Raw genomic sequence first — 18,018 nt, 5'->3', positions numbered from 1 at the left:
TTTAAAGGATCAAACTGGATAGACCTCTGCCAATACAAATGAGGCAACAGATTAAATTAGCTTTAATCCAAAAATAATCAGAGACCCAAACTCTAAACAGTGAGTTAGTGTTTTCTTAGGCCTGTTATCCACCAGGCCACACACAGCTGCCAAGCACTTGAAATACGGCCAAGTTAAGATGTCCTCAATACACAGCACTAAATTTCAAAAACTGAGCACATAAGAAACTGCAGAATATTTCATTATTTTGTAATTTTTATATTGATCACATTTTAAAATGATAATATTTGGATATATTGGGATAAATGAATATCTGTTAAAGTGAACTTCACCTGATTTTTTTGCTGCATTTTAATATCTTTTCTAGAAAATTAAAAAATATATGTGGTTTGCATAATATCTCTATTGAAAAGCACTGTTTTAGACAATGCCTTTTGTGAGAATTTCCCACATGTAAGGTTGATCTTTTGGACACACTCCATTTCCAGGTGTATATACCCTTTAGCAAAGGTGCTGTTGCTGTTGAGAGAAGTAACAGAGCAAAAGATCTTCTAGACTCACAGTGTGTAATTGTGAAACATTAGCCATGTGCCTTCTTGAGACTCAACTCTGAGCAACTTGAGGGCAGGAACTTGTGGTCTTCATGCCTGTACCTCCAGCAACTAGTGATGTGCCTGGCTCAGAGTTTGGCTGGGTTAAGGAGTGGTTGGGGAGATGACAGATGGATGGCTAAATGGCAGGTGAGTAGAGGACTGGATGAATGGTTATATACAGGCTGGAAAAGTCTGCATATTTTTATCATCATTTCTTACAGTTCATCATAATGATCATCTTTATTGATGACACCATTTAGATGCTCTGGGAATGAATGCATTCTTCCAGCTCTCTCAATACCTAGATTGATATTTTTTTTCCAGGCAACATTAGAATCCTGATCTATGACTATACCTTTCCTCCCAGTGGCACCAGGTCTGCTGCTGGGGACACACAGACTTCTGTTAAGTTTGGAGGCTCAGGGCACCAATGTGATGGCAAAAAAGGGCTAGGGGTTGGATTGAAGTTATGTTTTCTTAAAAACAAACGTTATATTTTTGCATCTCAATTTTTTTAAGTAGCTGTTTTCTACCAATTATTCTATTCATAGTTTATATAATTTTTAAAAATAGCAACTTCCCATATCAAAGAATATTGTTCTTTAAACTGTGGTTTTGGAGATTGGAAGACTAAAGCTATCCAAACCATCCATTAGGTTAGCACGGCCACTGGGCACAACAGATTCTCATCCTTGATTTGATGAGTAGTTTTATTACTAGTAAGTGTTCTATTTCTATCTTGGTTACTCACAATAAACATGTGCCTACTGATCAATATTGCAATCTCATTTCCTGTGCAAACTCAGCTCATTCAGAGACCATTAGATTTGTGTTCTTTCATCTAAGCCTCTGAACAACCTCCTCTGTGATAGTCTATTTACTTTCATGAAGAGGAAACTGCTGAAAAGTACATCTTTGGAGCTGCTGCTTTAACTGTTTATTTCTTTGTCCAATTATAAAACATAATTAATTGGTTCTGAATTGTTATGCAACTTTCCAGGTAGTTCAGTGTCTTCCTTTTTTTCCTTTTGCTTCTGAGTAAGGCTTAAAAGGAAATTTTTCATGCACATTTTTGTAATTGTGATTCCTGATATAGGATATACAATTCACTATTCTTCTTATAAACTCATAATACTTGTTTTAATAAAAGTTGCTAGAGTCAGTTTTTGGTGGATTTTGCCCTCTGTGTATAATACTTATGAACGTGTGACTTAATAACAGTTACTCAACTTCCTCCTTAATTATGTCCTCCCATTATGCCCTATTTCCCAATGGAAATGGAAAGAGAAAGATCGAGGTAAAAGACTGTTTGACAATCGCATGGTGAAATAAGTTAGAATGAAATTATTCTTCATTACGTGCTCACTGGAGAATGAAAGCAGAGCAGAATCACTATGTAGAATCCCTCCTCAGGACAAGAAATCATTAGACATTCTGTAATTTCTCTCCTAACACGTCACACTTCAAGCCATTTTAATCCTTTGAGTAGTAGGAATGTTCATGTACATCCTCATGCCTCCTGACCATCCAGAGTACAATCGATTTATTTTTTAAATATTATAAGACAACATTTAAAAAAGGCAAAGGTATGTTCTTCTTGTTTTCATTAATTGATTATCAAACAAACATGATTTTAAGTTAATAAAACTGGAACTGGAACTAATTTTATTTTTTGAAAAACTAACTCACTTCCAGGGGTCAGCAAGCATGAAAAACTCACTACTCAAGGGGTTAAGTACAATTACTCTTCATTATCTACATCCCCTTCTTCCAGAGCGGAAACCTGACCGTCCCCATCTCAGTAGCCAGCACACATCAATGTGATGTGGTACGGGGACAAACAAGCCCCTACTGAGGTGCGTTCTGAACTGCAGCCCTAGGAGGGGTGGCTGCGAGGCTGCAGGCCTTCGGGCAGTCGGCTGCCTGGTTTCTTCTCCAGGTTTGTGCACACAGTAATTCTGGCCTTCTCCTTCATCTTGCTGTGATAAACTGATTCGACTTATGTGTATCATTCTCCTAACAAAGGAGAAATCCTGTCTGTAAAGCTAATAAACCCTTTGCCTTACACAATATCGCCCTCATGAATTTGGCTTAAACGACTGAGGAAAATAAATATTTCATGGCACTCACCAGAAGCCTTGTATTGAGTGACATACAGACTTTCTTGAGGGACTGTTTGTGTCTGTGTTCATGCACACGCATAGAATGGGGTGGGAGAGGGCTCCCAAATTATTCTAGGGATGTCTTTTAATAGTTTGGATTTTTTTATTTTTTTATTTTATTTATTTATTTATTTATTTATTTATTTATTTATTTATTTATTTTTCTGAAGCTGGAAATGGGGAGAGACAGTCAGACAGACTCCCGCATGCGCCTGACTGGGATCCACCCAGCACGCCCACCAGGGGGCGATGCTCTGCCCCTTGGGGGGGGAGGGGAAGAGAAAGACAGAGAGGAAGGAGAGGGGGAAGGGTGGAGAAGCAGATGGGCGCTTCTCCTGTGTGCCCTGGCCAGGAATCGAACCCGGGACTTCTGCACGCCAGGCCGACGCTCTACCACTGAGCCAATCGGCCAGGGCCGAATTTTTTTTTAGTTTCTTTATATTCCTATAATAAAGTTGTACAAGCCTAAACTAATATTATTAGGGAATAATTTTAACTCTGAAATTCCAAATATCAATGTTCTATTTTATTTGTGTCAATGCAGTTTATTTTGAATCCACTTATATAGAGTGTGGATTTTAATTATTTCCTCTGTGCCTCCTATTACCAAGGATAATTAAGATTTGACCCCTTGACAGCTAATAAAATAGACTTAGTAACCAATCCTGAGAAAAATTCTTTATTAACCACCATGACCTGATTTCTTCATCTATGTAAACATAAATAATGTAAACAATGTATAAGCATCTGATGGAATATGAAATACTAGTAATAGTTAACATTACAGCACACTGTGTTTTTTCTCACTTAAAGGACATCACAGTAAGACCAGGAGCAATGTTTTTCCCAAGATAGATTGTCACCCACAATAAGAAATGTGAATGCTTGGATTGTTTTGTAGGTCTTTGAATCTGCAGAACTTTGCAAAGGACTTAAATAGACTCCTTCTGTCATTCTTCAGACTCATTAATCCACTGATATTAGAGTTCCTTGCTGTCTGCCTTACAAACATTGAGAGACATCCATGCAAAAATAATCACCTTAAAAAAGAGGCATTGAATCAAAACCAACTAGATTGCTTATCTGCCCTTAAAAGTTGGTATTCTCTTTTTACGCAGCAGTGATTTGTTTAGAACTAACAGGTGAGCCTGCAGTCTTCCACTTGCCATTAGTCACCCTGAAGTACATTTATCCCATTCAGAGCAGCCTGGCATATCTCGACATGCAACTGTGCCTTCAGGAAGTATGGGTTATTGCTCTTACACAAAATGTCCAGAATCCTGATGAAACATTAATTAGAATGTGAAAAGTCAATAAAAACTGGGACTCCTTTTATGCATTGAGAAGTGAGGCCACAGATTAGGGACCTGGGACTTCATGACGCAATCAAACAGATGCTTCACATCAAGTGAGAAAGAGGAGTAGCTTTAAATGATTTATGACACAGACATCTTATTTTCCATTAAAACTATGTGTTGTAATAAAACCATTTTATTTTATTTTTATTTATTGGTTTTAGTGAGAGAGAAAGGGAGAGAGGAAGAAAGAGAGAGAGAGAAGAACATCAATTTGTTCCTGTATGTGCCCTGATCTGAAATCGAACTGGCAACCTCTGTACTATAGGACAGTGCTCTAACCAACCAAGCTATCTGGCCAGGGCCTAATGAAACCATTTAAAATATGTTCAAAACTTTGTTGAATTTTTAAATTCAACTAGATGTCCATGGTTTGCGGTCCTCAAGGAGCCAGACAGAGGACTGTGTGTGCCTGATGTGATGTGATATAGAGCCAGCTCTGACACCTGCCACACACACTTGTTTGGGGGCCTGATTGATGGACTGGGACCTGGCTGGCCACCCCTGGTGTGATGGCATTAAATTGTACTGCATCTGAAGTCATGTGGAGTCATACTTCTAGAAATTTTAGATACAACTGCCACATTCATCATCCAAGAAAACAGGTATAGGTGCTTTAAGTTAGTGATTTTAAACTCTTTGAACAGCAACTCTCATTAAGAAACACATTGGGATTCATTATACATTTTCATATATGTGTATATGCATATGTACATGAAACATTATAAATATGTTTATAACGGAGACAAAAGTTTCATGAAATGATACTCATTACTTGAGCAACACTCTGTTTGATTTTTAAAATGCTTCTTACAGCTACTAAATTAATTTTTGTAGCCCACAGATTGAAAAATATTGGCCCCCGTGGTCTGCCCATATCCAGAAGCACACAACTCCTTCATCACTCTAAGCAGGGTAGCCTCATGAAAGGCAGCCATGTTTTGACCTACCAGTTGAGGTAGAGTGACATTATGAATCCTGCAGTTCATTTAGTACATCCAGTTTCCTACAGACATGACTTTTCTTCAGATTACATTTGCTAAGGCCACTGCCAATACCATGTCAAAGGCTCTAGAGAAATCAGTTATTGCTAAATGGATAAACCCATATTTTATTCCATGACATAACATTTATATAAAATGTTAATGTCAATTCATCTTACAGAAATCTGAACATAAAGGAACTAGCACATATTTTTTAAACTATATCAATAGGTGTTGTCTCTACAACTTGCTTACATTGTTCATATCTTTAAAAAATATTTAAGGATTCATATATTTTTTGGAATGATAGAAAGTAATGTTTTCTTATACCACCTTACTTTCAAGGGCAACAGTTGTTAAAATTTGAGGATCAAGACCTATTTGAAATTCTGATGAAATCTGTAGCTCATCCCCCTGGAATGAACAAAAATCATCATTTTTATTCCACAGGCCCATATAAGGAAACCCTTAAACTGAGTAGAAGTCACGGATCATATCTTTTCTCTAGAACTCAGTCAGATCTCTTATATCCCTGACTGAAAGGAAGAATTGTACCTTATTCTGTTGGTATCTAAACCAGTAGCTTCTTATTTGATTCTACCAGAGCCCCTTGCACATGTGCTCATTTTGCAATAAATCTACTGGATTGGGACAAGACTCATTCTAGAAAACCTGGTTTGTCAACACATCAGCCTGACTGGGAGCAGTTACTATAGAACAGCCATACGTATAGGTGGAGACAGCCTCCTGAAAGTGTTTGAAGCAGCTTCCAAAGTCACCATGTCATGGGTGGCACATATCATACTATTTCTTTTTAAAAATGCATTTATTAAAATATTCACTAGAATATACCAAATATTATAAATTTTGAAAGATATATAGAACATTCAACACTGAGCTGGAAGCCCATCAGAATCTTAAGACAAGATCTGTAAACCACAAATAAGATACCACTGCCACCTTTTGGTAACATAGCTTAATTGCAGGTTCAAGGTTTTAGAGCAGGGGTCCCCAAACTTTTTACACAGGGGGCCAGTTCACTGTCCCTCAGACCGTTGGAGGGCCGGACTATAAAATAAAACTATGAACAAATCCCTACGCACACTGCACATATCTTATTTTAAAGTAAAAAAACAAAACGGGAACAAATACAATATTTAAAATAAAGAACAAGTAGATTTAAATCAACAAACTGACCAGTATTTCAATGGGAACTATGATCCTCTCACTGACCACTAATGAAAGAGGTACCCCTTCCGGAAGTGCGGCAGGGGCCGGATAAATGGCCTCAGGGGGCCGCATGCGGCCCACGGGCCGTAGTTTGGGGACCCCTGTTTTAGAGGGATAATAAAGCTATTATTACATGTAGAGATTATGATATTATAGTTATAAAATGATAGAAAATATACATTCTTCTATATTCTGGGATAGAGAGAGAGCTTGTGTTGTTAACACATGCTTTGGTTCTGCCCTTTGTGTCTCACATAACCATGTGGACCCTGTTTTCATGGATTCTCTGTACCTCTTGGCAGGATTGGAGGAGCCATTCCAATAGTGTTCTCCTACTTTGCTGAGGTCCTGGCCCGAGAGAAGCGGGGCGAGCATCTGAGCTGGCTCTGCATGTTCTGGATGATTGGTGGCATCTACGCCTCTGCCATGGCCTGGGCCATCATCCCGCACTACGGTAAGAGGCTGGCCTTGCACCAGCCTTGCAGTCACCTTGTTTTAAATCAGCCTCCATTACCATCCCTCTTCTCTCTTATACATGCTGGTTGAGAACAATGCTGTTGTTGTCATGTTTCTCCCTTTGGTATTGTCTAGGATTTACCCCCTCTCCCCATACAGAGAGCTGGAGAAGGTAAGGCTGTGCCAGCGGTTGTGTAGGAATACTGCCGCATTTTTGCCGGTTTTTGAACCACCACTTTTATTTGTTTCCTATCTGCCATCAACTCTGGGGTACTTGCCAAGGGGACGTGAGAGGATGCACAGAGCATAATCAGCATAAAAGGCAACAAGACTTACAGTTGTTTGGGAAACTGTCATATACATAAGGCACACACAGTACCTTTATTGACCCCCTTGGCACTCAAGTCACAGCCCGTGTCAGCCTCACCTCTCTAGCAGCTCAGGACTGAGATGGCAGCAGGAAGGATCCTGAGCCCTTCCTCACGGGTGGTCTTCTCTTGGACCACCAGTTTTCAGAACTGACATTGTAGTTAACAACAACAAAACATACTTAAGGAATTGGTTACTTGGCCTGAAGAGACCTTTCTTTGCCAGACATTTGAGTGGGGTGCCAAGCTCAAGTGATGGGTTTACCTTTTTCTAGACTGTTCAGAGATGCCCTCTTATAGGCAGTTGCCCATATCCATCATGAGACTCATCTTCTACCACCACCTCAGGACTTAGAGGAGTTTCCTTTCTTCATCTGGGACCTCAAGACCCCAGCCACTCTCAGAACCTTCCTCTGTGGGGCTACCTCTAACTCCCACCCCACTCAGCCGGCTATTGTGAATGGAAAAGTCACGTTGCCACATGTAAGGAATTGCTTCCTAGGAAGTGTGTAGTGGGCAAAGGAGATGCAGAGCCTGTGCCAAGAGTCCAGCTGTTCCCAGCATTGCTCCCAAAGCCACCACTAGTCCATACCCAGCCTTTGTGCAAATTAAAATAAGGGGCATCTTTCAGGTGGACACAATTGTAGCCCACTGGCCATCTCTGCCAGGTAGTTTGCACAGGGCAAAACCTGGCAGCTGGATTCCCTCTGAGGCCAACATGGTTCTGTGTCTCAGCCTCTGAAGACAGCAGAGCTCCTTGACTCTGGCCACTCTTAGTCTCTGGAGCAGCTTGACTCCTGAGTTCAGTTCTGTCACCTCCCTCATCTTCCCTTGTCATCATATCTCAGAATTTCTCCTGCTGGCCTTCCTGAACTCAGAGCTCAGGTTGTCTCTGGCAGTCTGTACACCTCCCCCAGGCCTGCGCATGGCTGCTCTTGTTTTTGTTTCTGTTTTCCATCACAAGGCCTTCATTCCTCATCCTGCCTTTCACACATCCCTGCCTGCAAACCATCGGGGCTCCAGACTTAGTCTCTGGCCTGGCCAACCATTAGTCAGTGGCTGACCCACCAAAATTTAACATGATCTCCACCTTTATTTTTCTTAATCACACATAAGATACTCTTTTTCATGGCAAAAAGGGCTGAGTAATCCATATGAAACTGGAAAGAGGGGAGCTGGTGAATCATAAACAATGCATGGAAAGTTACAAAAACAATTGCAATACAACAAAATCAAATGTATCTGAGGCTGCCATTAATTTAGAAATAATGTCCTGGTTAAGAAATCAGTAACAGAATATTAAAACTTTATGCCCACGCTTTATTAAAGGCTTTCTATGGCCCAAAGTGTGTGTGTGGGGGGGGGGGGGGAATGGAGCAAATTATTATTTTTTTTATTATTTTTTTTTTTTTTGTATTTTTCTGAAGCTGGAAACGGGGAGAGACAGACAGACTCCCGCATGCGCCCGACCGAGATCCACCTGGCACGCCCACCAGGGGCGATGGCCTCTGCCCCTCCGGGGTGTTGCTCTGCTGCGACCAGAGCCACTCCAGCGCCTGGGGCAGAGGCCAAGGAGCCATCCCCAGCGCCCGGGCCATCTTTGCTCCAATGGAGCCTTTGCTGCGGGAGGGGAAGAGAGAGACAGACAGGAAGGAGGGGGGTGGGGGTGGAGAAGCAAATGGGCGCTTCTCCTATGTGCCCTGGCCGAGAATCGAACCCGGGTCCCCCGCATGCCAGGCCGACGCTCTACCACTGAGCCAACCAGCCAGGGCTGAGCAAATTATTACAATCAATTCTGTATATATATTAGAATCAACAGAAGAGATTTTTAAAATACCCATGCTGATTGCATTGTTAATATTCTTGCAACTTAAAGAGTTTTAATTTTTTCAAAATAAAAGAGTTTAAGTTTAAAAATCTTGTGCTGAGGCTTCTGGGAGATGATGATGTTTTGTAACTGGATGGGGGTGGTTTTCAGAGGTATTCATATATAAAACTCAGTAAGATGGGTACTTAAGATTTGTGCATGTCATTATATAGATGTCATACTTTCTCATGAACACTTTTTTTTTAGTGGTGGAAATAAAACTTTTTATGTTTTTTAATTAAAGTATTTAATTACAATTATATTATATTATAATTGTATTAATTATTAATAAATATTAAAACAATATTAATTGTATTATATTATATGAATTTTAGGTTTACAGCATAGCGTTTAGACACTTCTGTAACTTACAGAGTGATCCCCCAATAAGTCTAGTACCCACCTGGCACCATACATAGTTACTACAATATTATTGACTACATTCCCTGTGCTCTACTTTACATCCCTGGACTATTATGTCACTGCCATTTGTACTTCTTAATCCCTTCACTTTTTTCACCCAGCCTACCCCTCCACCCTTCCATCTGGCAACTATCAGTTTGCTCTGTGTATCTATGAGTTTGTTTCTGCTTTTTCATAAACCATTTTTAATAAGTGTCTACCATTTCCTCCACCCCATGAAAATACCCAGGTTACCTATGCCAGATCAACTGAATCAGTTTCTCTAGGCTGGGGATAGATTTGAAGCCCCCCGCCCAGGTGGTTCTCCCACACAGCCTGGTTTGAGATAATTAAATTTCCTGCCTCTCCTTGTGGGTGATCATTATGACCCTGAGTCTTCATGAAGGACATACAGGGAGAGCTGTGAACAGGAAAAAGGAAAAGCAGCTTGACTCAGTTGGTATCAACATGTCAGTTTTGTTGTTTTCATACAGGCTGAAGGGCTTTTCTGTTCATCAGGTTTAGAATCCCACTTTAAAAGTAACTTTGACATTCAGATATTTTTTTTCTATGACACATCTTTTTACTTTACATAAAATAGTCAAGGGGTTAAAAGTCTATCCACTTCCCTGTAGCCTCTGAAAAAATAAAAGGCTTTCTAAAAGCCATTATCGCTGTCAGTTTCATATTCTACATCTAATCCCAAGACTTTCAGCACAGCCCAATGTGAGCTTAAAGCTCCAGAAAAGAGAGAGGGTGAGCTGAAATGCGTAAAATGTGTAAACCTCGCCTAGAGGGTAAGAACACCAGAGGAGTCAGAGGAAAAACAAAAGGGGATAAAAGTTAATGCCCTGACGGGACAACTCGGATGATCGGAGTGTTGTCCCCAGGCACAAGAGTTGCTGGTTCAATCCCAGTCGGGGCACGTGTAGGAGCAGATTGATATTCCTGTCTCTCTCTCTTCCTTTCCCTCTAAAATCAATAAAATAAACATTTAAAAAAAATTTTTAAGTTAAAATAATGAGAGACAATCATGGAAAAAATAATACTGTAAGACCTTGATTACCTAGAGGCCGATGAATCAGAATCATTCATTCATTTATTTGTTGGATGACTTAGTATTCTTTCAAAGGGTACATCCTATCTAAAGACCCATACTAAAGGCCATAGTGCCACTCTCCCCAGCTAGAAAGACACCCCTAACCCGCTGGCTTACATCACCAGGCAACTCTGAAGGGTGCGTGGACAGCACCACACAGAGCTGAGCTCTTTCTCAGCAGCAAGGTGTTCTAAATTCTGCACTCAGGCAGTTGTTAACTGCACGGACTTAGAAAGAAGACAGGCCCAGGTTCCAAGCCAGTTCTGCCAGCTCTGCCATTGTCTAGGTCTGTCACATTTAGGATAGTTACTTGGGCTCTCTGGTCCTCAGTTTTATCATCTATTAAAGGGGCACAATGCAGAGTTGCTGTATTAAAGGACTATATACAAAAAGTAGTAACTTCACACAATGCCTGACACACCGTTCAGTACGTGTACTCTTTTCTTGCCACAAACAGGGCTGAAATTGAGGTAAGGGGAGGAAGATGGAATTGTACTATTAAAAAGACTTTGCTCACCTTTTTCTAACCATGTTTTCTCAACTTTTGCTTATCATTTGAAGGTTGTAGAGATGGATAAAAAGAGAAAGGTACAAGAAGAGAACTTGTAAGGCATACTGAAGTAGTCTGCACCCACAGCAGTGTGACAGAGGAAGCCAAAGCGAGAGCTGAGGTTCCACTCACCAGCCTAGCTAGGAAGGCAGGTGCCAGATGGCCCTGAGCCCTACTGCCCAGCTTTGCCATATTTTCCTGAATGTCACAGCCCTGAAGATTTTTGTGTTCAAGTGTCTCAGTAAGACATTGCAAAGGGAGTCAGTTTGGTACATCAGTATACGCCAGTGTGATTCTTGATTTGTCCATTTCAGGATCAAACTGATCTTTCATATCAACAAAATGATCTTTGTCTCAGGTAGCTTTCACTCAATGATTCATCTTACTCTATGATGTAATTATATACTTCAGCCATGAAAAACAATGATGACAAGGTCTTCAAGGATTTAAGAAATGGACATGAGGTCAAAAAGGCATTACCACAGTATAAGTATATGGCTGTTTTTTTCAGTGACTATGTTGCATTGTTCATGGTACCCAGAAACAAGTGTTTTGGAAGTCTCTAATTCTTAAACATAGCCATAAGCCAGCTTTCCCACCCTCAGCCCTCCTGTCTCTCTCTTCATCAACTGTGGAAAATATGTTTATCAGCTAGGGTACAGATAGCTCCCCCTTCTCCCCTCCCAAAAGACACATCTACTTCTCTTTTAGGGATCAAGAGTTCTACACAGTTCTGGGAAGTTCTTATCAACATTCTCACCCTGAACTTTGAAGTCTGGGTAGTGAACTCAGAGGATCTGCCTCCTTTATTGTGCATTAAGCCCGTTACCACAGGGTTTAGGTCTTAACTTCTCCTGTCAAGGTCCCCAGAAAAGGAAGGAGTGTTGGTCTTTGTGGAGAGCCTCTATATCCCAGACAATGTACCAGGCACAGTGCCTTAGGCACATGACCTTAAAATGGAGACATGGGCTATAAAAATATAGCAATTCTCCTGCGCATGTGCTGATGTGAAGGAACTGTCTGCTGCTAAGGCAACACTGCAGAGCTGGGGTTTGTAATCCATCACCCTCAAGTACGTAGGTGAAGCCTCCATACCTCCTTTCAGAATAATGTTTTTAAATGAAGAAAATGTAATAAATAGAATTATAAATTAAACCAACTGTTTCAAAATACAGTTGTCAAAATGTGTTCACATATTATATAACAACAACTAAATAACAACAGCTTCTGTGGTCATCTGGTAGCTACCATAATTTTGAAGTAGGTATGAGTGTAGAAGTGAGAAATTAATTAATACATTTTTTTAATCCTAAGAAACTGCTGGATTCTAGGTTCTTCCCAGACTCCCACATTCCATTTCTTCACCATCTGTATGACTTGACATAAAATAATTAAAAAAAAAAACTAACAAGCATAAATAAGATATAAACTTGTTTTATATAACATAAAAGAAACCTGGATGGAAGCAGGCAGGACTGGGATGGTAGCTCCAGTCATCACCAAATTCCCCAATTCCTTTTATCTCACAGTCCCACCATTCTAAGGACATTCTAATTGGTAGGTTCACATTCCAGGCAGCACAAAGCAGGAAGTATATGGGTATATCTATGCCCGCATGAAGAATCTTCCCCAAAATCCCACACACATCCTTTTAGGTTTCATTGGCCAAAACTTCAACACATGACCATACTTAGCTGCAAAGAAGTCTTGGAAATATATAATATGTATCTGTCCCAATGGTTATAGAATGGTTAGGAGAGCTGGGAAACCAGACTTTAACAATGGCAGGAGACAAGGAAATCCTTCCTTATATGTCTGTCTTGGCCCATCAGCAAACTCAAAATTCCCACATCTAGACCCAAAGAAAACACATTCTAAGAAAGATTAGTTCAAATTACACAGTTTTAGTTTCCAGTCCACCATGGAACTTGGAACTTTGATATTGGCTTGGTTATTCTTCAGAGGTCTTAGAGAGAATTATTTTCTATGCAAGCTGAAATTCTTAGGATACCATCTGCTGTTAGTAAACAATAATTACCAATCAGTTTTTAGTCAAAGTATCCATCTCAGTGTTCTCATTCAGATAAGGTGCTTAGACACAATAATGTGTGTCAGAAAGGAGACCCTGGGCCTCTATGAAGGTGGGTATAGTTTGGCCTAGTGTGGCTTGTCCATGTTGGTTTTAGAAAATGTAGGTACAAGGTTCTAGAAAGCCACTCTGAATCTTCTACAATATTTCAGTGACCAGACTTCTGTAGTTCTCAGATCACAGTTGACTATATCCAGGGTCCTCTCCAAAACAATGTGAATCCCAACTTGACTAGCAAACTAGGTCTTCCATGAATCCTGAAGAACTTGCTCTCTAGTAGAGAGAGTAGGCACTCATATCTACAATAAATAAAATCAGAAAATTTGCTTCATTTACTACAGGTATATGTGCCTACTCCAAGAGCTTTCCTTGAACACAAATGATAAATACATTTTATAAAGGAACTAGTTTTAAAAAATTAGTGGCAATACCAAATGCTGATGAGACTGCAGAGAAATTCCATGTCTTATGCATAGCAGTTGGAAACGCAAAATAGTGACGCCACTCTGGAAAAGTGACAGTTTCTTTTTTTTTTTCTTTTATTTAGACAATTAAATTTAACAGGGTGACATTGGTAAATCAGAGGACAGTTTCTTTTAAAAAGCTAAACATAGCCCTGGCCGGTTGGCTCAGTGGTAGAGCATCGGCCTGGCGTGCAGGAGTCCCGGGTTCGATTCCCGGCCAGGGCACACAGGAGAAGCGCCCATCTGCTTCTCCACCCCTCCCCCTCTCCTTCCTCTCTGTCTCTCTCTTCCCCTCCCTCAGCCAAGGCTCCATTGGAGCAAAGTTGGCCCGGCCGCTGAGGATGGCTCCATGGACTCTGCCTCAGGTGCTAGAATGGTTTTGGTTGCAACAGAGCAATGCCCCAGATGGGCAGAGCATTGCTCCCTGGTGGGCGTGCTGGGTGGATCCCGGTCAGGTGCATGTGGGAGTCTGTCTGACTGCCTCCCTGTTTCCAACTTCAGAAAAATACAAAAAAAGAGCTAAACACATCTGACATATGACCCACAATTGCCCTTTTGGGCATTTATCCAAGAGAAATGAAAATTTATGTCCACATGAATATGTGTTTTTCATTGTTCATAACAGCTTTGTTCATAATATTCCCAAAGAGGAAATGACCACCATGTCCTACAATATCATAAAATGCTACTCAGAAATAAAAGGAAGTAAGCAATTGATACGATAGCTTGTATAGACCTCGAGGGCATTTTGCTGAGGGAACCAGCCAGTTTCAAAACGAATGCTTATATTAACATTCTGGAAATGACAGATATCATAATGGAGAACCAATTAATGGTTGGCAGAGGTTAAGAATGGTGATGAGGCCTGACCAGGCAGTGGCGCTCTGGATAGAGCATCGAACTGGGATGTGGAGGACTCAGGTTCGAGACCCCAAGGTCGCCAGCTTGAGTGCAGGCTCATCTGGTTTGAGCAAAGCTCACCAGCTTGAGCCCAAGGTTGCTGGTTCAAGCAGGGGGTTACTCAGTCTGCTCTAGCCTCCCGGTCAGGCACATATGAGAAGGCAATCAATGAACAACTAAGGAAGCACAATGAAGAATTGATGTTTCTCATCTCTCTCCCTTCCTGCCTCTCTGTCCCTACCTATCCCTCTCTCTCTGACTTTCTGTCTCTGCCACAAAAAATAAATAAATAAATAATAAATAAATAAATAAAAATTAAAAAAAAAAAGAATGGTATGAGAAGGGAAGCAGGTCTGACTGTAGTGGGGTGGCCCCCAGGAGAGGGAATAGTCTCTTAATTGTAGAGGTGGTTATATAAATCCACAACTGTAATAAAATGATGTAGAACTATACCCACACATTGCACTAACATCAGTTTCCTACTTTTGATATTGTGCCGTAGTTATGTAACATCTAACCACTTCTAACCATTGAGGGAAACTGGGTAAAGGGTACACGGGAACTCTGTGCTATCTTTGCAACTTCCTGTGAATCTAGAACTATTTCAAAATTAAAAGTGGGAAAAAAAGCCCTGGCCGGTTGGCTCAGCGGTAGAGCGTCGGCCTGGCGTGCGGGGGACTCGGGTTCGATTTCCGGCCAGGGCACATAGGAGAAGCACCCATTTGCTTCTCCACCCCCACCCCTCCTTCCTCTCTGTCTCTCTCTTCCCCTCCCGCAGCCAAGGCTCCAGTGGAGCAAAGATGGCCTGGGCGCTGGGGATGGCTCCTTGGCCTCTGCCCCAGGCGCTAGAGTGGCTCTGGTCGCGGCAGAGCGACGCCCCGGAGGGGCAGAGCATCGCCCCCCCGGTGGGCAGAGCGTAGCCCCTGGTGGGCGTGCCGGGTGAATCCCGGTGGGGCGCATGCGGGAGTCTGTCTGACTGTCTCTCCCCGTTTCCAGCTTCAGAAAAAATACCAAAAAAAAAAAAAAAAAAAAGTGGGAAAAAATGTTTAATCATTTTGAAGGGCATTTTTACATATATCTTCTTATTTATTCTCATAATCTTAGGAGTAAAAGCAACAGGAAGTGGTAATCCCATTTTTCAAATGGAGAACTTGTTGCCTGGAAAGTTTGTCATTTCCCAAAGTGACACAAAAAGGGGGAAGATTAGAAATTAGAGCCAGTCTTCTTATCTTCATTTCTTCAAAATGTTCTCCAGACATGACAAAGCTAAGAAATTTTCTCAGAGAGCAACCCAAAAGGTTGTGGTTGTTTGGATCCATTTTAACATTCTGTGTCGTATATGTGGCAACAAGGCAACCATCCATCCCCTCATCTGTGTGATATTGTCACAGACTCTTGCCAAAATAATGCCTAAGCCTCCATTATTTGCATAAGAAAAACCAGCTGCTTGCAGTTATTTAAAAAAATTATTTTACTGAAAATGACATAAGAGACAAGAGATTTTTATATCACATGCCTTATAAGCCACAACTTAATAAATTTTCATTTGACATTTGTGTTTCCTTCAAAGGTTACATACATTAGGTTTCTCTGTCCCACACAGCATGTGTCTTCACTGGCACCTCCTTCCTCCAGGAATCTGACTGCTTTGCCTTCCCCACTCTCCTGCATAAGAATTCAGAGAAATTGAGTTCTGCCAGGCTTCTAGCTTCAAACTCACATACCCCACCTATATTAGTCTGCTTGGCATGCCATAACAAAATACAATCAACTGGATCGCTTCACCAACAAATCTATTTTCTCACAGTTCTCAAGGCTGGGAAGACCAAGATCAGGTTTCCAATCCAGTTTCTGGTTAACGGCTCTCTTGCTGGCCATCTTGCGACATCCTCACATGGAGAGAGCCACACAGAGGAGACCGATTCCTGCTTCCATATCTGATTAGAGCTCACCCTTATGATCTCATTTAACCATATTACTTCCAAAAGACCCTGTCTTCAGATACAGCCACACTGAGGGTTATGGCTTCAACATAAAAATTCTGGGACGATATAGTTCCATTCCTGGCACCGCCCTTTGTGGTTTTAGCAAACAGAAGGCCCTTCAGTCATTTGAAGTGCCCTACATCCACCCACCCACTCCACCCTTTGATGGTAGCATTGGAAGTTACTAATTTTTTCTGTTTGTCTTGTTAGATATCTACTACAAACCAAACTTTGAAGCACTGATCTTTGTTTTCTCTTAAATAAGGTTTCATGATATCCTTGGGGTTCTGTAAGAACACCCCATCTCATTTCTCTGAACATTTCTGTATTCTGAACTAGACAAAATGCACATCTGTGTATGTTTCTTTCAAAATAACTATTCTGAAAATACCCTTGCTGGGCTGAATTTATTGTTACCTAATTAGGTCCTTTATCCAAGGCTTACAGTTAGCACTATTACCAAGTCTTGATAACTAACAACCATGCTTCTAAACTAACTTTCACCTGAGGGGACACAAAAAATTGTCATCTCTAAAATGTTCCTTGTTTGAGCATATGATCATTCACCAGATTTCCATCAATAATACTGAACTAACTTAGCAAGTAAGAGATATTTACAATTTTGTGGAAAGGTAAATAGAGAAGGCTTGATATCTTAGCTACCTGGACATCATTCTTCTTTCATATGCATATGGGGTTCCCAAAAGCAGCACCTTCTCCACTTATCTCAGTTGTTAAGGTGAAAGATTGTAGATCTACCTGTTGTATTTTTGTGACCAAGACAGAGAGAGGGGCAGATAGGGACAAACAGACAGGAAGGGAGAGAGATGAGAAGCATCAATTATTCATTGCAGCACTTAGTTGTTCATTGATTGCTTTCTCATATGTGCCTTGACCATGGGCCTTCAGTAGACCGAGTAACCCCTTGCTCAAGCAGTAGCCTTGGGCTCAAGCTGGTGAGCTTTGCTCAAACCAGATGAGCCTGCGCTCAAGCTGGCGACCTCGGGGTTTCGAACCTAGGTCCTCCACATCCCAGTCCGACGCTCTATCCACTGCACCACTGCCTGGTCAGGCTGCTCTTTTTTTTTTTTTTTTTTTTTTAACAAGTGCAATATTCTTTTATTTGTAAAGTATAAGCCAAACTTTAATTTTTATATACCTTACCAGCAGAGAGGCATTGGTGCTGAATGATCTGGAAGTTTCTATTTTTTTATGTGCTGCTCTTTTTGTTGCTGAGCAGTATTTCACTGTATGGATGGAACAGTTTGTTGACACATTCACCTGCTGATAGACGTTTTTAGTTCTTTACAGTCTGGGCTATTACTGCTGTATACTTTTATGTACAAGTCACTGGGTGAACAAAGTTTTCATTTCTCTTGGGTAAAACCCAGGAGGTGATGGCTGGATTGTGTGGTAACAGTGTATGTGTATGTTGATGAGAAACTGCTAAACTGTTTTTCTAGGTGGCTCTATCATAATCCTAATTTTTTCAAAACACCATAGGACCAAACAGAA

The 18,018-nt window shown here is 41.0% G+C and overlaps 1 protein-coding gene across 2 annotated transcripts in view; it reads left to right on the top strand.

Annotated features, from left to right (window-relative positions):
• Nucleotides 1-18,018, top strand: part of SV2C (synaptic vesicle glycoprotein 2C) — a 255,816-nt gene that overhangs the window by 134,244 nt on the left and 103,554 nt on the right. For both annotated transcript variants that reach the window (XM_066235031.1, XM_066235030.1), the window contains one exon: nt 6,626-6,777. In XM_066235031.1, the coding sequence (XP_066091128.1) occupies nt 6,626-6,777 (152 nt within the window). The remainder of the gene's footprint in view (nt 1-6,625; nt 6,778-18,018) is intronic.

This window comes from Saccopteryx bilineata, chromosome 6 (genome assembly GCF_036850765.1).
Source record: "Saccopteryx bilineata isolate mSacBil1 chromosome 6, mSacBil1_pri_phased_curated, whole genome shotgun sequence".
Taxonomy (NCBI): Eukaryota; Metazoa; Chordata; class Mammalia; order Chiroptera; family Emballonuridae; genus Saccopteryx; species Saccopteryx bilineata.
This window is presented reverse-complemented; position numbering and strand designations above follow the sequence as displayed.